Here is a 27,637-nt window from a genome sequence, read left to right on the forward strand (position 1 = left end):
TTTTTTAGTTTTTTACAGAATGGATGGTACAGTCGTGGTCTGTGAGTTGCTGTGCCATATTTGGTATTTTAAGTGTATTGTCTTCACAACCATCCTCCCTTCTGCTGCTCTTGGTTCAGCCCTCTGCTAGTGAGTCTGAAATGGACATAAAGTGGGAACTCATGCTGAGAAGTATATGGGGAAAAATATGGAATTTTATGTTGCAGTTGTTCAAATTACTTTCTATGTATAACTTTCTATTTCGGAAAGAAACAAATGTATTTACCAACATCCAAAAGGTAAATGATAAATGGACTTGGGTTTGTTTAGCTCTTTTCTAGTCTCCTAGACTGCTTTTACACTACATGTCACATTCTCCTTTTCAAAGCACATTCACACATTGATGGCACATAAAGTGGCAGCATCAGTATTAACTTATCTCAATCACACACATTCGCACACCGCTGGCTCTGCAACTTGGGAGCAATTTGGGGTACAGAGTTTCTTTGCCCTAGAACACATCGACAAGTGTCTGCAGGAGCAGGTAATCGAACCCCCCCGCCTGCTGTTTGAGAGATGACAGACTCAGATTGAGCCACTGCCGCCCAAGATGTAAGTTTATCGATCTGGTAAATTAAATATGATGCTCCACTTGAATTCAAAATAGAAAAGAAAGGCCATGAGCTAAATTTTATATATTTTTTATATGGAGAAGAAAGAAAATATTTGTTGTCATTGAATAGAACTGAATCTGTGATATTTGCCAACATTGGTGACTATCACAGGTGCAACCAAAGAATTATTAAAAGTCCAAATGTTGAATTTTAATTTACATTTGTATGTAAATTCTGGCAGTGTAGAGACCAACTATCACAAATGAGAGAAGCACCTGAGTGTTTGTAGGCTGAGGTGGAAAGGAAACAGTGAAGTTCTAAAAGAAATGATTGGATTCAGGCTGGACTGAGTCCTTTCAACAACTGAGGCATCGTCTGCTTTTTAGGAATTACCACAAATCAGACCTTTTTAGGATAGAAGATGACTGCTGTGTAAAAAAAATAACATACAAAAAAACAAGCTGAAACAAAAGAGGGAGGAATGGAGAAAGCAATCAGATTGAGCTCCTGGGAGAAAGTGGGACTGAGCAGGAGGGTGAGAAAGGGAAAGAGAGGAGTGACAGACAGAACACACTCAGCAGCTGAGCCAGTTACGGTTAATGTCCAACCCTTACACCAGCACCGAGCTCCAACCCCATCAACAGTTCCAGAGTGGGACGGAGGGACATCTGGAAGCCATAATGGGGATTATTTACAACCACAGTGAGGTAACGACACAAAAATGCCGCTCGCAGGAGAGACAAGGGAGACAGAGATGGAGAAAAAGGAGACAAAGAGAGAGAGAGAGAGAGAGAGGGGGAGAGGGAGAGAGAGAGGGAGGTTTTCCAGGATATGACATCTGAAGGAAAAATGGTGGAGAGTTGAGTAAGAGACCCGGGATAGCCTCTCCTTCCAATCGACCGTGGCAAGACCGCTGGAGGAGGTGAACTTATCACACTTCATAAGCAGACTGGGAGTTTTCTTACTCTGTGTAAACCTTTGCTGAGGAAATACTCTGCGTCATAAAAAAGGAGCAAATGATACGACTGAATTACACTGCCAGGGTCATAAATGGGCAGCCATTACTATAGGTGATTTTTTTCTGATTTAATAGCTGACAAATACAACTGATGGAAAGAAAAAGTGTGAAGTCACTGACTTCATGCATCTGGCATTCAGGGATCCTTTTTTTAAGGTCAAGCAAAATGTACTAGTTTGCAGTTCCCTGTGAAGTCACATGGTCAGAGGTTTTTCCTAAATGATGCTGCCGGCCCCGGCTGTCTGTTACATTAACTTCTGATTCAAAATGGCTACGTATGTGACATTTCAGTGCCTCTGTGTCAGCAGATACCCGAAGCCAACTCATGCTGTACCCACCAGCTTCCGTATCATTTTCCTGCCAGAGCAACTTCTTTTCCTTAAACTGGGAGACATGTTCAGCTTTTATGCTTATCTAAAAATAGTCTATATAAACTACCCAACCGCAAAATAACAACAGAAGTTATTTATTTGGTGTTTTAAGAACAAGAAAAAAACTATTCCAGACCTATAATGCGCTTTTTCTCTTAAATAAAGGCTTTGGTCTCCTTGAAATAACAGCTGCTTTATTATGAAAGAGCTTCCTGGTTGAAACTGTGAAATGGGAACTAAGTGCTGAATAAATAGCACGCCAAGGTCAAAGCAAATGAGTGTGATTCTACTAACTTAGTCCTTAAAGGGAAAGTGAGTCATTGCCAGAGGCACTTCCAAAATACAACCCTTTTAGCAATTCAACTGCAAGTAGCCTGAAAACATCCAGTAAATTACCTAAATTACAGGAGAAAATAGAACCAGGGCCCTTTAAGTCACAACCAGAGGTATTCCCAACAGATGTGTTTAGAGAGGCACAACCAATAAAAGTGTTTCTTTCGTGTCTCGATCTCTCATAGGACACAAACACAGCTGCTGATCCCAACATGAAGTGCCAAGGGGCACTGACAGCACCCCAACACAGATTTGGCTATATGATGCATGTGAGCTATCATAGGGGTGGGGGCACACCATTAAATCATTAATAAGTACTGGAAATTCACAGGCAAACAAGGATTCACAGCATGTAAACATGCCTGGGAGCATTAAATTGCATTTAATGCTAGGCTGCACACCACTGACACGACAATTCCCAATGCTGTCTGTCTGCAATAACCCTCCCAACCCCCTCCAACCCACCCTAGCCAACCTCAAGTTCCCCTCCGTGCCGTTTTCCTTTCCCTGCCATGCCCGCCCATTTCCCTCTTTCCATCCCTTCATTTCCATTCTTCCTCCTCAGATCTTTAATCTGACAACTTGCTTCAGCGCCTTCTTGTTCTCCAGTCTTTTCCTTTCTCCGCTTCACTGCGTCTTTCTTGTCCCATCTCACTAATAAGAGGGCAGGGATGGTCAGAGTCCTTAAACCAAACAAGCTGTGCCCCACGGCATTAAACACACAAACAGGATGTTCCCAAAATATTAAGAAACCACAAACACCAAAGAAAAGGAGGGAGGCAGGGCCTGACAAACAATAGATCAGATCTAGTGTGTGTTACACAGCAAAGTCTGCTGCAGTGAGCATACACCCAGGCCGGCAACGTGAGAAAATGAGCCTTAGAGGGGCTGGGCTACATCAGTCTCTGATGTCTGTACAGGAAGTGTTCTCACTACTTCAAAGAATTCTCCAGGCCTGTACATCGACCTCTTCAACCTCGCAAGCAAGTTGATTCACACAATTCCTGATACTATCTGTGGATTAAAAGGGACGCCTGCCAGGCCGTGTTACCCAGCTTGGCTGGCTTTCATTACTGTCTGCCACTTTGTTGGTGGTAGACGCACCAGGTGCTGCATTGTTCTTCTGCTGGTATTGATAGTAACAGAATGATGGCTGTGATAAGATGGCAAGAAAAGGATAGCATCGTACAATTCAAGTCTGACAGATAATCCTGATTATGTTGCAAGATATTATGATAACTACGTCATGGATTTATATTCCTGGAAACTTGTCAGTATTTATATTTGCTTTATCCGGATCATGTGTAATTATTCATTTCAGCAGACATACTGTATTAAGATTTAAAGAGCTCCTTCACATACAACTTTCAAACATGTTTATATTTGAAATATCCAGTTAAATCTATAAAATCAATGTGTTGCTAGGAGACTCGATCTCCACTTTGTTCAGAGTTATGGGCTTTGGACTGGCCACCTGAGAAACTGACACTGACAGCTGCATGAATCTTCTGCTTTTACTGCCAGCAGGACCACTTGCTGCTCAGTCCCAGGAACAAATGACTTTATGGCAGCCTCTGAGTGCCTTTCACAAGCCAGAGCTCCAACATCAGCTTGAAGGGCAAACAGTACAGGATGTGAAGAGCCACAGCTAGGAATACACGGCATAAGCTGTGGGAATGTTCAGAAACACAAGCAAGATTTTCCAGTACTGCATGTGTTGGCAAATTGCACATCCAAAGTCTGTAGCTGAACGGTGGAACATAGTCAACTTCAGGCAGCACCTTATAAACTTCAAGATCAATCCAATTAAAGTTGCCAATTACTTCAACAAAAGTAAGACTGGCACTGCAGGCCTTAAAGCACCACCATGTCACAACATCCTGACAGATAAAACAGCACAAGTTTCCTATTGCCTTTCTGGGATCATCCTCTCGTTTTCTCCCTCTCTCAAAGTCAGCACTTGTGGAAAATGAGGGGGGTTGTTTCTATGCAACATCCCTCTGCTTTCTGACTGGCACAGCCCAGCACTGACACTGCACCATTTAAGGGTTTGATTCCCATTGGGACCACCCATACTATAAATGGATCCACCCAAATAAATGAAAGCATCCCCTAGGTATTTGTCCTTTAAGGCCTTTAAAGCAGCAGTGAGGTCGATAGCATCAATAAGGAAATCTAGATGGAACTAGCATGGATGAAAAGGGGAGTTTTAAGTCTGGTATAATGGAGATGAAGAAGGATAAAAGAAGAGGGAAGAGGGAGGAGGGAGGATAGGAAACAGATAAGAGGAAGATAAAAGAGATGAGACAGAGAGGGATGAAGGAGAAGGATATCAGGATGATGGTAGGAGGAGAGGAAAAGCAAAGAGAGGAGAATCAAAGATCGAGAAGAAAGGATAAATCAGAGACACGTCAACTTCCATGACTGTACAACTACACTGTCTGTGCAGAGGTAAACTATTCACATACAGGCCAACACAACAACTTCTCCCTTCTATCTTGAAAAAAAACTGCTTTAATATTTTACAGATGACCTAGGTCTTTGCTATTCTACATGAAGAAGTGTTTGACCGAAGGCTCCCTGTGGCAGTGTCATGATGGAAGTAACCGAAGATCATTCTATGGAAACCTGCCCAGGCAGGTGTGGGGCTAACAGGAAGGACCTAAAGCTTTTGCCAACATGAAGGAGACAAGAAAAATGGTCAAGAGTATTTCAAGGTTAAAATTTGAAGATAAAATCCCAAAGATTTGCAAATGAATAAAAGTCAGTTTAGTCACTGATTTAGTTAACACAGTGCTGATTAAACCCAAGGCCCACTGATAAAAACCCTTTCATTTTCAGTATTCTTTGGTACTACAGTGTCAGGGTTACGTTCCCAGGAAAAATCTCAAGAGGATCCAGCTGTAGTTGTTTCACCGGAGACAGTAGGAGGAAGATGTGTACTGTTTTTGTACTGCACATTACTGAAAATTCTCAAGACAAGTGAAAATCAAACAATAGAAAAAAAAATTCAAGTGCAGGCACAGACTAGCTTGAGTAAAGTTGCTGTTTGGGCTTTATCTACATTCCACAAGCTCTCTTAGCTTCTTCAGACCGAGGGACATTAGCGAGACTCCCATGACTCACGCAGGCCAATACCAGAACACTTCTACAAAATGCACTTCTCTAATGCAGGTGACAGCCTCTGCTCCTACAAGAGTATCGGGCAGGCTGTGAAGTTAGCTGACACTGAAATCTGGAGAAAACCACAAAATTACCATTCGCTGTTCCCAAAATAAATTGGAGGGGACTGAAGTGCTACAGCTATATATACACACTCTGCTGCAGCCATGCACAACAGACACTTTCTAGGCCGCAACCAGTCCCCGTTTGCTCCAAAAAGGACTAGCTTGGCTACTAATTATAACCTGGAGAAGAAAGGTGTCAATGCTGGGACTTGTAACCAAAAGTGTCTTGAAACGATGCATCTGGTAACGGCCGGGCGTGTTAGGACGGGCCTCATGTTCAGAGCAAAATAGAGATACATGTGGACACTATTTCAAAGCAAGGAGGACACAGCAGTAGGTCGGGTTATGTAGCTGATGGGAAAGCAGAGATCAGATCAGGGCTGGAAGACCGGACCAATACTGTATGTTTAAAATAACTATTTAGCCGATTCCGATCCTGCTGTTTGTTTCATAACTTCTTTTGATGTAAGACTCCCCCTATGCCGACATTTTCTCTCATGTTGGACCATGAAAACAGGCCAGACTTTGTTCAACAGGTGACTTCATCTGCCCAATAGAACACCACTTCCCTCAATCAGCAGTTAGGTGTACTAAATGCCAGAATTAAATTGATTTGGCAAAACAAAACTCATCAGCTGCTGGCATTGCTTCTTGTCACATCATTTGCCGACGTACCCCATGTCTGTCAACATTGCCGATGTTGAACCAATGCATTATAACATAATTCAGAACAAACAAGACTATTGTCATATTTTCATAAATTGACATGACATTGCACAAATTCATACATTTTAATTGAATTCAGTTAACTGGCCAATCAATAAAAGGATCCGCCCAGGGAAAACGCAAGCCTTATCCTTTTAGGACTTATCCTTGAGCTCAGGCCCAAAGGTGTAAGCTGCGAGAACAAACAGCGGCCGAGCGGTAGCAGGCAGACACCTAGATAACAGTTACGAGACTAATGACCTCACTGATAAGCAGATTGAGTCAGCGTGGGAGGCTGCAGCGGGATGGGTGCTTGTTTTGACGAGGACCTGAGACATCTAGGTGATCACATACAGACTCTCCCAACATGCTAATAAACCACAGACTGTACTTTGGTCTCTTCCACACTCATGTGCTGGACTTAATGAAGAGTAGCAACAAGCCTGTATGACAACTGTAACAACTTCCTGACAACAAACATGTTCAGCCTGTCGACCTGCAACTGAAGCATGTAGGATAATATCACCTCTATAATCTCTTATATTCTCCGTTTCTGTTCGATGAATCAGTGAGCAGAAGGACGTTCACTGATTGAGTGTTTCCTCATCAAAGTGGCTTTAGTAAAATCAATAACCCCCTTCATAAAAGTGACACAGATCAGACGCCACATGCCCAATCAAACTGGTGGAGCTGGACGTTTCAGGTCTTCATATTCTAAATATACAAATATATAATACAAATATATAATAAAAATAAGTGAACAAAAATAATTTATCTATGTTTTTGAAGGAGTGTTCATGTACTTGTGTGAACAAAATATAACAACAAACACTTTGAAACATTTACCACACATTGACAAAACTTTTGGACAAAAAGAGCATCTATCATTTCATCTCAATGATCTTGTTTTCATGATCTTGGGAAGACAACATTGTAATGGAAATTGAAACTCGATTAATTTCCCAGCCCTATAAATATGTATTTTATGTAGTAATGATAAAAAAAACATTTATGTCAGACTTATTCTTCTACTAATACCATATAGCATACCTCACAAACTATATAATAATGGTAAAATGGTCAAAAGAATAAATGAATTTGAGTCTGTGATCTGATGAAAAAGAAATTAGCAGTAAGAATTTGATAAATTTTGCACTATTTAACCAAGGTTTTCCTCAGACATTCAGACTGATAGAGAAATAATAGCCCTTATGGCTTTGATTATTCATGTTTTGCATCATAAATCCCTTTTTTTCCGAGATGGACCCCCTTGACCCCACTCTAACTTAGCCCCCGTCGTATTTGGGCTTGCATAATGCCCCTGACAAGGATTTTGTCTTTTTTTGGATTCGTTTGAAAAGCCAAAACACAAAATTTTAAGTGAAAGTGTGTGGTTTGCTATAAGAAAATCCTCACTGCAATGATTACTGCATGTGGTGAGGGAATAACCATCAGGCCAATAAGTGCCTGCAGCTATGCAATTAGCAAACTCTGGAATATCATTACAACAATAAACAGATACGCCCCATTTACTATATTTCTTTATCAGAGGGGGACCGAGTCTAGCAAGGAACAGATTTATAAGTTATTTTGAACAGATGGGAATCAACTGCTTAGCATCGAGCTACAGGAGCTAATGGATGGTAATTTTCTGCAAATATCGTGTTTAGAACAGAAAACTGCATCAAAACTCCAGGTTCAACATTAGTGATTCAAGTTTGAGTTTATTCCACAGTTTGTTTATAAAAGATCTCAGGGTTTTCAGTGAGGAAGAAAGGGGATCAAATTGTGTGAGTGCATTTGTTTGTTCAGGCTTTAAAAAAAAACAGAAGATGCCTTACTATCTACATTTGCATTTGCAAGAAGAAAATAAATTAAGCAATGCTAAACTGATTTTCCAAAAACACACTTGGATAAATGTGAACACTTTGAAGCACTGGCCTCACTGTCCACCACACCCTTAAACTTAGTGGCCTGCGTACATTATAGTTAGACATGATGTAAACTTAAATAATAGTCTATTTAACTCAATTTACACATCCTTCATCAACTAAAGTATATGACGTGAAAGAAAGAAGAAAAAAAAAAAAATATATATATACACATATTCTGTTATAATCTCTTCCAGGCTCCTTTTTGCTGGAGTTGTTCATGAGCAGGATTATCTGCCTGCGCTAACGCTATGCTAGTGTGAAGGAAAGGGGATTTGTTTTGAATGAACTAGCTTGTTATAGAAGGCTTGCAGGTTGGGGATTAAACTTGGAGGTTACAGATGAGCACATACATGTGATATTTGGTAGGCCTTGTGTAACTTTGTCCACATTGACCCGTGGTTTATGTCAAACCCTGTCAACTATAAAATATGACCAATCAATAAACAGGAAGGGAGCTAAATGAATTAAGTCATTTTGCCACTGATTAGTCTAACTTCAACAGCCTCGGGGGGAAAACATTGGATTTGGGGGGTGGTGAAACTTTGTCATGAACAGCGAGTCAAATTGTTGTGTCTGTCTCGTGACCTTCAGCACGAAGAGGAAACAGTGTGAGGCAGCTCTCTATATATAGAGGTGGACAACAAAAAGACTCAGTGGAAGACAATTGAAATGACAATTGGAGCTACCACAGGATTTCCACAACCAGAGATGTCTCAGGAGAGACAAAGAGGAAATGGGACATGTAGGGATACAGGGGTTTGTGCTCGTCAAACTACATTAAATTCACTGCAACTTACAGAGGAGTCTTTAAAAAAATATATAGTAACACAGGCAGGTCTCTTTCAGTTGTACACATAACCCGTCACAAACTCTCTGTCACACACTGGGCCACAACCCATAAAAGCCCCTTTCAAAACCGATACCACCAAACCACTAAATCACTGTGAAGAATGTAACAACACGGAGGAGGAACTATGCTCACGAGTGAATGTGTAAACAGATTGCCAGGCGCCTCACAGGGGCTTCATTTTATATCACTGACAATCTACACAGACAACACAGTGATTCAGAGCTCAGCTGACGGACGCAGAGGCCATCAGATCAGTTGCATGTGAGACTCACCGGCGTGAATGACCGCCATTCAGGTGGAAGATGGCTGAACGGTGCTGACACAATGCTCATCCATCCAACATTATTTGAGTCATGCGTCTCCACTATGAAGACAGGGAGGTCGGAACATCGAGTACAAGAGACACGCACGCATACAGCAGTGTGGATGTATAGATAGGCCCAAAAATAGATCAGGTCACCGTCAAATTCGCCACCGCAACCAAACAGCCAAGGTCAATGCTCAGTCAGTGTCAGCTACTGCAGGCAGCACTGAGGCGGAGGAACAAAGAGTACAACAGATAAACAATGCGACTTTTAATGAGATCAAGCCAAACAGTGTGGTCTCCTCATCTCTATTTCAACTATTTCAATTTGTCTGCTTCTCTCTTGTATCTTTTTTTTTAATCATGACTCACATTTCCTCTCTCATTATCTGATTAGGAAGATTGATAGAGGGGGTTCCGGTAGCCCAGTGGTTAGTGAGCACGCTCCATGTACGGAGGCTATCGTCCTCCAAGCCAACCGGCCAGTGTGAAGTTGTAATCTAGTTTGAGCAAAATCAAAAGGAATATTCTAGTTGCAAAAAAGTTACCTTTCCAAGTATGACAGCATTACATAGAGGATCAAAATCTGTCTGAGTATGAATGCAGCAGAGGAGCTACTCTGGGGGGGATGCAGCTCAGCACTGAATGGAGTGACTGCACTGTCTGATCGACTCAGCCTCTACACATGTGCCTCTTTTGCGCAAGCTAACACAAAGTATACTCGTGCAAAAAGGGACAAGAATGCAACCCCATTCACATACACACACAGAATGATCAATGCTGTTGCATGCCTTACAAAGACACACAAACAGGCACCAAACCCATTCTTCTCTGTCACTAGGCAAAGCTGGGATCCAGCAGTCTGGGAGAAGAAGAGACAGGGGGCACAAGAGCTGCAAGAGAGGGGGAGGACAAACAGAGGAAATAAGGAGAGAGAGGGAAAGCAAAAAGGAGAGGACAGGAGAGAAATGCTACAGAGAGAAAGAAGACAGCCTAATATCTAACAAGAGGTGTGCGCAATTACATCACAATATAAGACTGTAAATGGAGGAGATGGCAAATTGACAGAATGATCAAGGAGTAAACCGTAGGGAGCTGACAGACAGACAGAAAGATGGGGAGAGTGAATGGAGCGGACTGGCACCAGTGGACAAAGACGCAGACCTGGCCTCATCTAAACAGCTGCTGTTCTCCCTAACATTGCACCTCTGCTCCAAATTCCACAAGCAGCCTGGCTGTGAGGGGCCTGAGTCAGCACTTTTCACTCACACAGCTGAGCCCGCTGCTAAAAGCAGCCAGGGGATGCGCTGGCTACGGCACGTGCAGAGGGACAAAAGGCAGGCAAAGGTTTCAGGCGTTCTGCCTGGTTCCAGCAGAAATAACTACAGCTAGGAGTCTTGGGATCTTAATAGGAGGACACAATTAAATTCAAGTCAATATGATGAATATTGTGGTTTTTTTAATTTAATATTGCCCCCTCTCAACAGAAGTCAAAACAGTGAGCCTTCATTATGTAAGCACACTCCTTAAACTGACAGGATTATTAAATAAATCCTGGTACACATCGCTTCTGATCAATAGAAAAAATATCATGATCATGTTTTATGCCATATCACCAGGCCCTTTCCTCAATCATGAGCCGTATCAATCAATCTTTATTCATATAGCGGCAGTTCATAACAAATGTTTACGCTTTACAAAAAGGAGGTAAAAGACCTTACTCATTTTTATGTTACAAAAGATAAATGGGATAGGAGGAGATGGGCTAAAATGCAGGAAGGATTTCCTCTTTGTATTCCTGATGTCCACACTAACTTGCCGCCGAGGTGGAGGTCGGAGCAGGCGGTGCATGCTCCGACGTACCAATGCATTCAAATATTTGCAAAATCCTGAGACTAGAGAATCAAAACAATAAAGGTGATCCAGGGGTGTAATGCAAAGCGAAACAAGACAGAACATAAAACATGAGTCAAAAAAAAGAATTGCAGATTCGAATGAGTTTTTAAAACTATGGCTAAGTTGTGCCATGTTAATGAAAATGCTTAAAGCATATGGGCAAAACAACAGGCTAGTCAGGAGTGCAGTAGCTGAAAGAACAGACTCCTCATTGACACCAAGATTGTCAGGAGTCATTAAACCTATAAAATATAAATAAATGAAATACAAAAAATATCTGTGTACCCTGCAAGTACACGCCGGAGGCAGAGACAAGAAGATTCCCTGGCATCTCCCCATGATACCACCACTGCTGGGTTTTTGTGCCAAACCGCCTTAGCGTTTTCCTGCGTGTCTGAGAAACATCCTGTGATTGAAAGAGGGAGGGGAGAAGAAGAAACCAACGGGCCAGAGGAGATCACATGCTGCAGTTTAGTTCCATGTTATTTATGAACTTGTGCCCTGACGAGACTCCTGAGGGCTCTGGGTTTTAGAGCAGCTAATGGGTTTTATCCTGGGGCGGAGGGTCGGGCGGCAGGCACACTCCCATGCTGGTAGATTTATAGGAGTGCAAAACGCTGGGTTGAGCTTACATTGTGTTCCAAATTTATAGTAATTTTCCTCTTCTAGAAATCCACCCTTAACCCTCCACTTAGAGAGATTGGTATAACAAAGCAAACTTATCCTTATTAAGACCAATTACACAAATAATATAATAGCGTGTACACAGTTAAAATCAGATCTAGTGGAAACTGTGTGGAAGCCAAATTGTGTCTATGGCCACGGCCCAAGAAGTCAAGATCCCCTAATCCCTGGATTTATCAGTGGCTAAACATCAACTTTTATCCAAACAGGGCCAGGTTTTCCTTTGACCATAAGTGTTTAAATACAAGAACTATTTCATTCACTACAGGTGCATTTAATCCCAACAGAATCAGTATTTAACACTGAGATTATCACAAGAAGGCATCCTCATTCAGACACTTAGTGTGATAATGAAAAAGTGGAGATCATAACTGTTGAGAGGTGGATTATAAAGTGGATTTTCATTTTTTCATACCGTGACCTGTCTGCCTTTTTTAAAATCATTTCCCATAGTGTGACTCTGCTCTGAATACAACTGCTGTTCTCTACACAGGAACGAGCTACAAACTTTTAAGAACCACCTTTCATGCCTGGAGGCAATGGGTATAATTCCCGTGTTGCCCTAGTTACCATCCATGTGCTCAATGACACAACCAGTAGGTAAGAAGTAACAAGGCAAGGCAAGTTTATTTACATAGCAGTAAAATAATTCAATGTTAAATTAAAAGTATTCATTCAATGTTCACTCGTATGTGTGCTCTCCACAACCTCCTGAGAGAAATATTTGGCCCTTTAGAAGCTAAAGGCTGATGTATACCAAAGGGCTGCACAACATCCCGATTTCATCTCTACCACGATCTGACACTTCGTAAAAAACTATTCATGGAAGTCTCAATTAATTGCCCTTAATTAAAAAAAATACTTAATGTAGTCAAGCAATGCTTTCTCCCTCAGCGTTTGGACACTGCAACTACTGGATGGAGGCCTAAATATGATGTGCATGCGTTTAAACCATTTTAATGCAGCTAAAGCTGGCAATAAGCTACCTTCAGATGAATTAGTGACAAATCTGTTGAAGAAAATAAATGATTTTTGATATATTTTGGATTCAGGAGGGGCATGTTGCAAACACAGACATTGCATAAAACATTAAGAACAGCAGATAGTTCATATTAGATTGAACTCAGTTTTTATGTCTCTATTTTTTGTGCATTTTCCCCAGTAAACATCATTCTCCCAGAATTGAATATATTATATCTAGTTACTCATGAGAGTAAGTAGAGCCCTTTACATTTTAAGTCATTTCAATCCACTGATAAAAAATATTGATTATAGCTGCATTAAGATGAGATTAAAGGTTTAATTTAGTTGAATGAATAAGGAATGGGAGGAATGCCTGTGATTTTTATTTTCAGCTCTAACTCAATAATCGATTCTTACATGTTGTCCAGTGAGAGCAGCTTGCACGCACTCTGTCCCTCCACTGACACACACACTCCCAATTCTTAGAGTATGGGAAGAGACAAAACTATGCGAGTGAGGGCCTTAGCCAGTTGGCTGAGGGATCATTTGGACTGAACGGGTGGAGGGGGCGAGTAGCTTTCCCAAATTCACCCTTTGGAAACATAAAAAAAAAATCTTGTGAGAAAACAATGTTGCTCTGTCTGTGACTGTTGTGTTCATGTGTGCATTTGTGTGTGTGTGTGTGTGTGTGTGTGTGTGTGTGTGTGTGTGTGTGTGTGTGTGTGTGTGTGTGTCACTGGTGTACACTTAGCTGGCAGAAGATAAGGAAGAGTTGCTAATTGCTCCTCTGCTCTGAAGACTCATTAGAGGGAGAGCGGACACGGACCAATATTTTTCTTTCACGATGAACAGAATGGCACACTTACAAATGATTTAAAGTGTTAGATGCGTCTCTTAAGCCCCTTGTTATTTCCCAGAAACCAAACTCATCTTGCATGCTAATGCCAGAAGCTTCTTATCACGTATTTGAGTCAAAACAACGATTCAGTCAGAACTTTAAAATGCAGTTAGAAAAAGTCAATTTATTGTTTTAGTCCAACTTAAACGTAAATGTAAGTTCGACTGAAATCAAATTTCTTGAAGTTGGACTAACAAATCCAGATTAATGTGGTTGAAATCTGTTCACCAAAGTCTGGATTGTCAGCATGGCAGTGTTCTCGTTTCTGTTTGAAAAGTGCATTTGTAGACTAAGCTGTCGTAACCACATATCAGCCGTCTTATACAGGAGAAACAGTCCGTGTGTACAGCAAAAATCAGGCAGAACATTATCCATGCTAATGACATACTGACTCCCATCAGCGGTAATCTAACGATAATTTATTGATCTCTATAAACTGATATCTGGTTAAAAGGGCAGCTGACAATCCACTGTAGATCAAACATTTCAACCTGAGCCATGAAACTGTTGTTGTTAAAGCCACTTAGCTCTGAGATTCTGAGACTACCTGAAACATATGACTGATCGACCAAACCTCCATTCAACAAACAAACGTTTTAAAAGTTGTTTTCTTCTCCTCTTGAAGACAGACCTGACAATGTTTACTTTTTCACAAATCTGCATCACGATATCGTTATTTCTGCAAACAGTTCACCGCATGCAGAAAATCACGAGACAATCCATTTATTTTTCGACTCATACCGCTGAAGTGAGTCGGAGTGAAGACGCTGTACCACTTATTCTGCTGTTGAACTGAGACCCAACAAATGAACGGGCGCTACTTCAGGATGTTATGGACCAAGAAATGAGGTCGTATGTGTTGCAGAGGTCAACGGCACATGGAAAAGGAAGTTTTGCCTGGAAATCACTTAACGCTCTCTGGCTACACCAGAACTACAAATAAATTAACATCAGTTCCCAGGGGCATATATCATCTATCAGACAGTGACAGACAATGATTGCCGAAGGGTTCAGAGATTGCTCTTGCATGCACACGCTTCATTTGGACCCAAACTGGTCTAGGCATTCTGCGTCACAGTTCCCACGCCAGGCTTTGACCTTAAAGTCGGACAGCACTAATGAATAGCAGAAGACGCATTGTTGTCTGCCTTCAGATATCACCATAAGCTAGAGGGATAGTGTGCATCGCATTTGTACCAAAAGTAAAGCGTCGAGATGTACAAAATGTACAGAGCTGTAAAGTTGTCCATGTTTTCAACGATAGTACCTGACTGAAAGGGGGCAGAACGCCACCTACCGGGTGGAGTCTGACATACTTTCGACTATAAGTAGTCCAATAAAATGGCATCATGAAGCTGAAATTGTAGCTCGACTTAACTGTGCATGTAAACATACTGAGTGGGCTTTAATATAGTTGGAAATGTATGTACACTAAATAGAAGTACTCCTGATTCCTAACAAGGAGGAGAAATGACATAACTTGTGCTTATGCAAGTATATGCTTTGTGCTTCATGCTAAAATAGCTCCATCCTACAGAGCTTGACTTATTTTTGAGAATGCCGCAGAAGAAAAAGAAACAATGAGCTAAATGCAGCAAACTGAGCAGCTTCATTTTCATCTCTGCATTGACTCAAAGAGATGGACAGCTGAGCAGAGAGGTCAGCCAAAGACGACTAACAGGCAGCGCAAGGGAAGGGTGAAAGAAAGAAAGAGATGGGAGAATGAAAAGAAGTGAAGGTGAAGAAAAGAGGAGGGGGGGGGGGAGAGGCCATTTGCAGTCAGATCCCGAGGGTCCTGAAAGACTGGCTAATGACCTGTGCAGCATGGTGTCCTCTGGGAGACGGGGGAAAGGAAGCCAAGCCTTCCCCCTGCCACTTTCTGATGACACATCACAATTAGCAGCATGCATTCATCTGCCTTCAAAGCTCCCAGACAGCGCTTTAAAAGTTATCTGTGACATACAGTATATGCTGAAAATGCCATGCACAATTTCACACATTACTACTGGAAAAAAGGTCCAGTTAATCCTCAGCATGGATTGCAGCAATGCAGATAAACCGAGCCAGACTATCCATTAATAAACCATTCCTTACTAACAGTCCTATTAGAGCTTAAGCGTTACGACCACCCGAGCCCACTAATGTGATACTTGGAAACACTGCAGTGAGTTATTGAGTAAATACAGACCAGACTCTGCAGTGCATGACATGCTGCAGAACAGATTTCAGCTTTTCTTTTTCAATCTCTCTGGTAAGTCCCAGTATAGGGTGGAAGTAAAGACTCAGGTGCCCCCTTGAAAACTAGGCATAAAAAGAAATCAAAGACACTGACTAGGTTTAATGAAATTCAGAACAACTGCATTACACTTAATCACTAATGAAATAAATGCAAATGAATGGGGATATTTTGCAAGAGATGTGTTTGGTGGCGCACTATGTGTATTGTTTTAAAAAGAAGGTCTTTTATTTACAATAATAAAAGAAAGATAAAAAAGAAAAACAACAATTTATGAGAACATTACATTCCTGTACTAAAATTCTATGCATTTGTAGAATTCTGTTGTCACAAGGGCACAATAACAATAACAGTTACTGCTGAACCTCATCCGTGTGATAATAAAGATTTGAGGATCTTCATGGGTCCCTCTGCTATGTCTGATTGTTTGTCATACCCACAGGACAATGAAAATGTGTTGTGCGTGTGTGGTGTGTGTGTATTCCACAGAGAGGGAGACAGAAACTGTGTAACTGACCTTGTGTAAAAGTGTGACCGAAAAAACTCAAGAGAGCAAAACAGACTGTATGCGAGTGGGTGTGAAAAAAAGTTCCTCCAGCTAAGAAGAAAACAACATGCTTGTGGCCTTGCACCTTCCCGAAAACACCAAAATATTGGACACAAGTGAGCCACAGCGTACACAATGACACAATGTGATACAGCTGTCCCACTTCCTTGTATGACATCATGTACCCATTGGGTCCAGACTCACACACTGAGCCCCTGTGGTTCCTTCCTGTTCTCCGTGCCTGCGACCGGATAGACAGACAGGAAACAGCAGAACAACCAGAGGGGTAACAAGGATGTCCTGATAGAATCCAGCACTTAAAGGATTTTAAAGTCCTTAACCAACTTTTGTGATATCAAAGATTCAGATCACTGAACCCCCTCCTGGCTTGACACAGAATGACACTGTAAATGCAGCATTTCTTTACTTTGTTCATGTTTGAGTTTTGATTTACGAAAATTTGACACTTAATGTCAAGATTACTGCTTATCTGACAAGCTTTATCAGTCAGCACCTATTCCTCCCTATGACTCCTACATAAACACCGCCTCACTATCAACACTCCATTATTACTGTCAGACAAAGGTTGCCAAAAAAGAAAAGCACTGGAGTAAATTTCCTGCCTGGTTTACCCTACCTTAAGAGGGTGATGGGCCGATTAAAGTGTGCAAGCATGCACAATATATGAAGCATGAGGTTTAAGTTGCTGGCCTTGCGCACAGCCTTGTTTGTTCTTGGTGGGATGGAATTGCCTATGAGCAGAATTCAAAACCATGTGACACAAAATGTTTTCTTTTGGAACCACTACGACTCAAGTTCTCATAGTGGCAGCTCTTTTGGCCTTTTCAATAACGGTAATAACAGGGAGGAACACCACTCTTTGAACTATGAGATAGCCTAGTTAGGCAAAACCACAATAATGAGTGTGTGTGTGTGTGTGTGTGTGTGTGTGTGTGTGTGTGTGTGTGTGTGTGTGTGTGTGTGTGTGTGTGTGTGTGTGTGTGTGTGTGTGTGTGTGTGTGTGTGTGTGTGTAAGGCATGCTGCCAATAAAAGCCTTGCAGGGTGGAGCTCACATCAGCTGCAGCTGAACAGCTGGCCACTGCGGGCTAACAGAGTCGAGATGGAGAAAAGGTCAGGCTGCCACCCCCATGTTTGCTTACTGCGGGCTGGCATGGCTACCCGTTTTCAAGCAGCTGCCCTGCAATCTATTTCCCAAAACAGGGAAGGAGATCAGGAAAAAACATAAAGCAGGAAATGATGACGGGAAAGAAGAAAAACAATAAAAAAAGATGGTAAATTCCTGTTAAGAGACGGAAGACTTACTCATCATAAGACTTTCATAACAATTAATGAAGTGTCATCAACTGTATTGCTTGAGCTGCAATATCCTAAATACTAACCCTCCCTTGATTAGTCATGGGACCATTGTGAACTATAAATACATTCATTGTTCAGTCATGTCCTAATGTGAAGGTCTTATTCTTGTAGGAATTAGGGATGTACACGGTTAGTCAACTAAACCATTAAATGGTTACCACAGAGGGTGGTGACTGAAATGATTTCAGTCACCACCCTCTGTGTTAGGCACCCGAGTTAGACATACTGACTACATGTCCTGATGCTCTACTATCCGATGTAAACAAGCACAGTGAATGGATAGCATCTCCAAGGAGCAGCGCGGTTTGGCAGTATTTCGTCTAGAAGATGGAGAGGAAGTTGCTTGTGGGTTAAGCTGGCATATAATCACACGACCAGAGAATGCATAATCATATTCCACCAGCCTGTGGACGTTAACCTACAAGGAGGACCAAGTGCTGGTGTTGTTTGCAATGCTAACGTTAGCCACACTTGGAAAACCAATTCGACAGATGCTGGGATCCTGAGTTTATCTGTGTAAAGTAAATTGTGATCTATTTAGACTGTTTTTCTGAGTGTTTTCTTAACTTTACACTCGCCAACTTGTCTGAATTTAAGTTAATTAACTGACATGACATTAGACATTGGAAACATCCCTGGTAGGAATGATGCTTAACCTTCCTGTCTCTTCCTGTGATGTTTGCAGCAAGTAAAGAACTGAAATCCCTGGGTTTAAAACAAAACATTGTTTTTACACTAAAGAAACATGTTTACATATTTCACAAACCAGATCGTAAGAGAAGTAAATACAAGCGCAGGAGTCAGGCTACAGCGTACTTTCCCATGTATATTTCCCTTTGTCGCTGCAGGTCATGTAGGGGTCTCCATTTCAGCTGAAATGAGGTCACAAAACAAGAAGAAACGCTACCCCAATCCAAACATTTGTTTTCTTTTCTGGCTCATATACATTCTTGGGAAGAATAGGGAACATTGCTGAACCCGCTGTAGCAAAAAGGTACACAGGCTGGGTACGCCAGCCACAACGATTCTTCCTGTCAGGGCATAATGTAGGTGCAGAGCGTGGCAGAGGCAGCCTCTGACAAAGGCAGATCACTCACAAGCACAAAGGGTCTCAGGTTTCATGGGCCCATCTTGAACCATTTCTGTGCATGTAGAAATAAACTGTGTTTAAGTATTTTTTCACACTATCTGACTGATCCAATCGTTTCATGTGGGCGACAGTCAGTCAGTTCTGTGCACTCTCTGCCTCCGTTAGCATGAATAGATATGTGGCTGTCACGGTGTTACAGGACTCCTTCAGCTAATGTTTAGCTGGTTTTTGTCTAAATAGTACAAGAGGGGTTGCATGTTCAACAAGTGAGCTTTTCCTTTGACCCTATGTCTGCCAGCAGAGAGAAACGTGGGAGTGGTGACAGGACAAGACTTGATCTGAATTATAGCATTTTTGTTAATGTCTACACCAGAAAGGTGTGGTCTGCTATCTTATAGACATGCGCTATCCTAATGCTAAACCATGCCATAGCAAGTCATCTATATGTTCCCCACAAGCATCTAAGGGGCATGTTTCTCTCCTTTTCATTCAAGATATTTTATGTTTGTATTGAATAGTTTTGTTTGGTCCATGAATTAAATAAATGTATAGAGCTATAACGCTATAAAGCCTCTAGTGGTCTTGTTTTTTTTTTAGTTATGCTGAAGTTCATAAAAGCCAGAAGTAAACTTCCTCACTGAAGTCCTGCAGGACTTCTTGGTATCTTAAACTAATAGTTGATTGGGGGAGGGGGGGGTTACATTAGAAGACTGAACCACTCTAATGTCTGGTAAATACATGACTGCAGGTAGCACCCTGACAGCTATGCTAAAGATAAAACAATGTAAGCCTCGCTCAGGCTTCCATTTCTATCATCTATTTCACATGAGTGTAAATACTAGATTTGTGATACTGTTGTGTACACATTATTGCAATACATTGACTCGTAACGCCTGTGTTTACACTTCATATTACAAGATTCTGAAAAATGCACAGACCTTTGGAGTTCCTGGTTCACTAGTTAACATGTAATGTGTTGTTTGTTCAAACTTTTTAAAATCTGAAGTGTAAAAACAATAAGGTGTAAACTCACCTAAGACTGCATGCTCAGTGTAGCAGAAATAAGGCAGGTCTATATTTTCCTCATCACACTCAACAAAAAAAGTGTAACGTGTATTTCAGAGTGTCAGACTATTTTTTTTTATTCAGTTGGTCATGTTGGTGATAAACTTGGTCCTGTGCCTCTGAAGAGAGTAGGAAAGGCATGTAGAACGAAAAGCAACTAGATGATAGTAGTGCAGCAGTAATGTTCATTGCTTTTCTTGAATGGTGACAATCCACTAAATTCCTACTGGTGACAGGAAGTGACCATACTGTTATAAAGCACTAATAATAAACAAAAACAAAGAAAAACACACCTTAGAACTTGATACATCTGTTTGGACAGATACTTGTGATGGAGATTGGCTCGCTTCTCTGATTTCATTGTTAATTCAGCTAATGTCAGGTTAACTTGGTAAAATAATTAACTCTGCATCTTTATATATGCCTCTCTCATGTCTGACATGTTCAGAGTGAAGAACTAAACGACTCTAGAGAATAAAGAAACGTAAGCATCAGTGACTAATGTGCACAAACACAACAAGTCAATTAAATTAACTGATATGAATTGCAGTGGCTGGAGGATTCTGGTGCAGATCCCTGTGGAGTTGAACACAGTAACGAGCACCAACATGGGACTGTGACAGCATGGATACATCTGCATGTTGTCTGTCGTGTCTGGGCGAGCTCAGTCAGGAGGGTTGTAGTGTCAACACAGGGAAATGTCAGAATGAAGTCACAAGTTGGCATCTAAGTCCGGGCACCTCTCTTTAAAGGCCAGCTAGATGACTAGGTGGAACAGGTTGTCTGCGGGCTAACAACAGGCGATATTGGTAGGATGTCCTGAAGGAATGAATCCATGTGACATTAATAAACACATGACTTACACCTGCAGGAAAATAGTTTATCCATTTGAAGACAAAAATACCTCTAAATCTCACTCTGTCTTTTATTTTTCCAGCCATAAACAGATGCATTAAAGCAGAGAATAGAGACTGTGGTTTGTGGGGTTAACCAACTTAACATCCACATTCAAACATTACCACCGTATGGGTTATTTAACTACCGTCCTGTCTAACACAGCCTCTCTAAAATAGGCATATAGGCAAAAACTGCTTTTTTTTAAAGATTGCAGTTGTTTCAAGTGATGTTTGACTGATTCAGAAGTTAAAAAACACACAAGAAAAGATGCCTGTTAATACTCCAAACGACCCTGTTATACCTCTGTTTCATAATGCCTTCTGTATTATTCATTTGTCTCGATGCAGGGCGATGATTTGCTCCTGCACTTCCTGAAAACTGCTGCAGCACTTCTTTTTCAGGGCTTTTAAAAGACAAGCAGGCCAGCCAGGCATGCTCCGGCAGCTAGCTAGGCCTCTGCGCCAGATAAAAAAAGGTGAGTTGTTCACATTCCTGCTTCATGCACAAACCAAACCCCCGATGTCACACATACACACACACACACACACACACACACACACACACACACACACACACACACACACACACACAGACAACGTCCTTCTGCACAAGTGATTGAGCTGTTTGTGGTTGTGTGTGTGGTCCTCCTGCCTCCACTGTTTTTCTTTCTAACCTTGCTCTACAAAAGGGAATGGGAAAGTTACAGAACAGTTAACTTGTCACCCTTAAAATCCCTCTTCCTGATCATACTAATCAACTAATCAAATCCTGATTGAAACATCGAGAGTGTTTAACTCTCAGATCGTTCTGCTGCAATGGCAATAAAAGACCCCTATTGAAAACATAACAATGACTATCTGATAAGAGACAGCTAGGTAAAGATATCAACAAGCTTTCACCAACACGCCCATAAAAAAAAAAAAAATAAAAAAAAGGAAAACAACCTGGCATGCAAAGGTCGTTGTGGAAACTGAACTGAACCTGGGAGCATTGTATTGACAGAAAGGCATCTACTTTGAGAGCATTTCCATAAGACTACATGATGGTCTGGAGGATCATAGTGCATCTTTATGACATCTGGATTCCTCAAAAAAAACTCTGAGTGGGTCTGTTTAAGATCTTTGCTCACTGTGTCCTTAAGTGATGTGGTCCCTCTTTATTGTCAACTTTCTAACAGATCTGTTTTTGGTAATAAGTCGTGTCTTCTTCTGTTTAATGTGTGTTCTTGAAACAGGTATTTTCCAAAACATATAAATCATTTAACAACACAGGAATCAAATGGCAGTGCTTTTAGTTTTAGGGAGTGTTTGAGTGAGAGGAGAGCAGGCCAACTGAGCCCCACAACTACTATAAAAGGAATGTGATGGGGAAGGGAGGGCCACTGCACCACCAACATTACCAGACTTATTATCTTACCAACAACAACAACAAAAAAAGGCTGAATGCGAGAGGGAATTCAAAAAAAATCAAGCTTGCTTACCCCAGTCCAAAAACTCCAGGATATTCTTCTCTCTCCTGAGCGGGGAGTTGTTGCACTCATCGTAGAGACACACCAGGATATCCAGCAGCGTTTCCACACTCAGACACTGGCCATTAGTCTGAGCTGGCCCGTCCAGGATCAGCTTCTCCAGCTTCTTCAAACGCACCTCTCCCGACATGATTACTCCGACTTATAGGATGTTTAGAAGGAATGATGATGGAGGAGGTGGTGGTGGTGGGGTGGAAATAATCAAGAACACCTCCACGGCCTGTTTAGTTAGCGCAGAGGGGGCCTGTAGAAGTTCTCTCACCTTCAATAGATCTCGACAATAATAAAACTTCGACTTTGGGGGTAAGCCGGAGCTAATGCCGAGTTAAAATCGACCTGTTCATGATCTTCTATTTGGAGATCCAGTATCCAGGAGGTGGATAGCACTTGCCCATTTTTTTATAACACCCTATCCCCACTGGGCATACAACGAAAAAGAAGTAGTCACAACTGCAGACCCTGGCTTGCCCCGGGCCGGATGATGATATTGATGTTAGCTGGTAGTTTCTGGTCTTCTCCGAAAAAAAAAATCAAATTGTGTCGATAGTACCTTAAGAAATCCTCCTGAGTTGTTGTGGCAGATTTTTGGAAGTCTCCATTCTTGCAGCAACCCACAAAAAAAAAAAAAAAAAAAAAAATGCAAGGCAGATCTGCAATGCTACAAAGCCCACCAAGCAGCCCCTCCTCTGCTCCAGGAATGGAAGAGGGCGACACAGGCTTAGTTAGCAGCCTGCTAAGTTAGCCTCTGAGCTAACCAGCGAGCTAACCTAAACCTTACTTTCCGTCGCTTCTCAATGCCATCGTTGCCCCCCCTGTTTGACATATAATATACACCGTGTTACAAGGGCGTCTACTAGTTTTGACCCCCCCCTTTTTGGAAAGTGTTGATATTTTTCATCCAATTGGAAAATATTCCCTTGTTTTGTCAACTCAGTGCAGGCAGATATGCTCTTTAAATCCCATTCTCCGTCCAGAAAACAAAAACCTCTGTTTAGTTTGAACAGGTCCAAATAAGTTGGTCTTCAAAATGCAGGTCCGGTTTTTTGAAGGTTACAGCGGAGCTCGTTTCACGTCAAAGGGGGGGGAAACTGTGGTCTTGTCTTTGCTTATTCCACAAATACGGGACACAACCTAAATTCCCCCTCCTGTCCTTTCCGTTCCTCTGCTTTGCTTTGCTTTGCCTCCCCCGCCGGTCGGACGCTTCTTGCCTGTCTTTGCACAGTCAAGCTAACCAGCAGCCTGCTGCCAGAGACCGTCGACAGCAAAGATGACTCAGTAAGCAGCTCTGTCCGTAACGCCGCGCTGGATCATGGGACGTAGGGATCGGCTGTAAAACATGAATGGGATAAAAAAATGGACGCTTACTCGGCGACTCAACAAAAACACTTCATGAGCCCTTTCATGATGCTAAACCTGTTTTAAAATAGATTAAGGTTAAGGATACTTTTAAAGGCCGTCTATTGTGTAATTTCTACAAATATAATGCCGATATTATCTGACTTTTGCGCATGCGTGGCTCGCTGGCTCCTTAAATCGGCCATCTTTGTTGTGCCATAGTCCGTACCCATCCATTACTTTCTTGCAGGCGACCTATCTCCAGACATTTTAAGGTGTCTGGGAGCTGCTGCAGGCAAAATCCCAGATCATCATCATGGCGCCCGTCACAGCATCTGCTGTGCGGAAGGGGGGTGGGGGTTTGTTGGTGGGGGCTGTCAATATTGTGAATGGAAACTGCGGGTTGTCTGTCAGACTGCTGGTGACGTGGTGCAGAGAGGACACTTTTTCTTCTGACTGAAATTACAATCAGTGCTTGCTACTTTAACTATCTGGAGCACAGTCAGGCATAATAACCATGCAATGATGAGTCCTGAATCTATTAAAATATTCTATACCTGAAAGTTCTTGCAGAGGGCCTCATTCACATAAAAAAACATTTTTTAAATGGCCTGTGAATGTCGGCTGTGTGTTGTATGCTTAAATTCTATTCTATTCATTGTATGCTAGCTAGCACATGAGCAACAACTGAGACATGCATTTGAATGGACATCATTAGGGTCCAATGACAGCTTTAACAAGTGTACTGTCCCTAACACCTTGAACTGGGATTTCTGTGGCCAAAGGGGTTATAGTCATTTGAAAGTTATGGAGCTTCATTGCAGCTCTTATTCTGTCAGCTTTTCCCATCTGTCAACATTAAGGTGTGTCGAGTTTGTCCTGGATTCTGTCTGTCTCTTGCACTGTTCTCACTGCAGGTCACAGTTAGCTTAATGCTGGGAACAAACTCTCTAAGACAAACAGTGGTGTGTTGGAGCTGGATTTCTCCTGACCCTGTGATCTGCAGTGTTCCTGCAGGCTGACTCAGATAGACTTTACACAGGTCGACACAAATGAGGATTAAGCACCAATCAAGACTTTTAAATTCACTTTCTCTAAGTGACTGTGTTACCTATTTGCCCTATATTTCACAGAACAAATGAACCTACTCGAGTGGCATTGTATGCAAACTCATACCCTACAGTATGTTGTGTTGAAAAATGTCAAAACTGAAATTATTACGACAGTATTGAGTTCAAAATTGTGAAATGCAGTTTCACTCTAAGGGGGTTTTCGTCACAGTTTGTTACTCTTAATTATCTTCTCTTGTTTTGAAACGGCCCATCCTTTTGAAGTAAGGTGCTTATCGCTGCTCAAAGTACAACTATTAATGATTAACGGCCCACAATGCAACTGGGCCCGAAGGGGGTATAGGAAGAAAGGCACTTTGTGTTTCTGTGTCAGTGAGCCACACACCAGCAGAGCTCCACATATGATAATTCACTTCTATTTTCAGAAAGATTGACTTTTGTTGTGCGAGAGAGAAAAAAGGCACAAAGAGCGTCTGTGAGGAAATTAGCACACACACACACAGAACAAGTCAGCATGCAAGATGTGTCCAATGAAGCAGATTTTTGATGGTGACTAACTGTAATGTGAAGCATACAGCACTGGCATGAATGTTTATCAGAAACAGACAAGCAGCAGTTTATATATTCTGCATCGTGTGACCACTCTGAGATGATTGATTGTCTCGGCTGTGCACACATGTTCTGAGTAAAAGTCAACTGTAAATAAGTATGTAAATATACTGCTCTCATTTTTTTTTTTTTCAAATAATCTATTAATCTGTTTGACCCTGCAGAAAAAGGTCACAGCACTTTAGGTGAAATTCACATGCATGTTGTATGAGGGAAATCTCAAATGTATGATTCTGATGCATGTGTAACCCTGGGGGATTAGTTCTCCTTTAATTCAGTTTTCATTGTTCACTTCTTAACGTGTTTATTGCTTGTAGTTGTTAATCACTGCGGGTGGGTTAAAGAGTTAAGAACACTTCTCATCACAGAGCTTATCATCAGCCTATTGGTATTAATACGGGAGTGCTGACCTGCTGACCCTTTTGAAGTACACTTACAAAGAACCGCTGGGATTTACATGCTGTCCAGTTCAAAGCATTTATGGTCACAGTTACTTTTTGCATTGAACAACCACAAGTTAAACACTGTGATAATTGATCACACAGTAAACAGCAGCAATGTGGATGTATGTAGTAAGAACAGCTACAAACCAGCATTAAACATGTCCAATAGTATAATAAATAAAGAGATCTGTTGTGTCCTTTGAGCTGCACGTTCTCCTAAATAACCTGAGGTAATGCATGAAATACTGTAAAGAAAACACACTAAATCAATAAAATGCTGCCAGTCAAAAAAAGATTAATATTGGTGGTGAAGTATGAATCAATAAGAGAATTAAGTGTTTACGGTCTCAATTCATCTTTAGAAGTGCAGCAGAGTTATTAATCAATATAAAAGTGTAGGCTGATGACGTCACCGACTCAAGTTTCGATTGGGGTTATCTCATTGAGAAAAAAACTGTTAAAAATGAAACGGTCCCGAAATATGTTATTATTCAGACACTGTTCTGAAAGTGTTTTTTATGTAACAACAGCGCCCTCTGCTGCACAACGAGTCTCAATGAAACTTTTAAACTGCACTGCTCTGGTGGACAACAGCGCCTCTTCTCTATTTCTTGAGTGCATTTTTTTTTCCTGATTTTGTTCTATTTCAAATGTTGGAGCACAGACTCATGAATTCATGCTAATAACAGATTGCAAAATAACTTAATTTATTTCAATGGCATCTATAATAAATGGCGAGTTGAGCCTTTAAATCGTGTTTTTTATTGAATGGTCGTATATTACTTTTAAGTAAGTTGCACTCCCAAAGTCTCCCCTGAGTCGATTAATTAAAAAGTTAATGAAAATATTTATTGTTAGTCCTATCTAATCATGTCTGATCCTATTTGGGTGAGTCTACACTGGGATTAAAGCCTCATGTCTCTGCGCTGATTGAGCCGTCATTAGCTGTGTGAAATGCAATTAGACTGCCCTGTACTCCGTCTACATGTAGAGGCCATTGAGCAATTATTGTGTTGTCCCTGCACAGGTCTAGCGCTTTCCCCTCTGACAGACTGATCGATGATTATTGGCAGGCCAGCTGCATGGACTGTTCCGGACTCGGAGTGGACCTTTCGTCTGCGGCCGCCCTCAACCATTGTATTGGCCATTAAGGTGCTAAATAAAGCGGTACATGTCCCCAAATATTTGGTATTAAGATAAAGTGGTAAATAGTAGATCAGGAAGTCGGTGACAATGGAGCAGTGTGCATAATGAGGAATCTGCGCTGACCACCAACACAAGTTCAATATTGACTTTGTGGAGCAGCCTGCAGCGCCGCCTTGCTCCCAGGGAGACTCTAAATAAGATGCTGATGCATTCTGTATAATGTGCAAACAGAGAGGAAAACTCTTCACCCTGACATAGTCTCCAAGAATTTTCTCATATTTCAACCAAGCCTTCTACAAACAGCATTTTGCAAAGCAAAGGGGATTTCATGTTTCACAAATGGAAGGCAATGACCTATAAATTGGACTGCTTTTGAATGCAAATGCATGGATGTTAATTAACACCTGAGTTGTTGATTGTGGGAGCTTGTTGGCCTTTGATTGAAAAGAAATGGCACCTTGGAGCATCAGATGTAGCTTTGAACTAGGAAACTTGTCTTTGATTGGTATGGGAAGGA

At 41.5% G+C, this 27,637-nt stretch overlaps 1 protein-coding gene across 7 annotated transcripts in view; it reads right to left on the minus strand.

The window, feature by feature from the left end:
- Positions 1-23,714, minus strand: part of cdc42bpab (CDC42 binding protein kinase alpha (DMPK-like) b) — a 73,847-nt gene extending 50,133 nt beyond the window's left edge. For 3 of the 7 annotated variants that reach the window (XM_061052573.1, XM_061052574.1, XM_061052571.1), the window contains exon 1: positions 22,470-23,712. In XM_061052573.1, the coding sequence (XP_060908556.1) occupies positions 22,470-22,647 (178 nt within the window). In that variant the 5' untranslated portion in view covers positions 22,648-23,712. Of the gene's footprint in view, positions 1-22,469 lie in introns of all 7 variants that reach the window. The other 4 variants (XM_061052569.1, XM_061052568.1, XM_061052572.1 and 1 more) reach the window with 2 other exon arrangements.
- Between the last annotated feature and the right edge of the window lie 3,923 nt (positions 23,715-27,637).

This window comes from Labrus mixtus, chromosome 12 (assembly GCF_963584025.1).
Source record: "Labrus mixtus chromosome 12, fLabMix1.1, whole genome shotgun sequence".
NCBI classification, from domain to species: domain Eukaryota; kingdom Metazoa; phylum Chordata; class Actinopteri; order Labriformes; family Labridae; genus Labrus; species Labrus mixtus.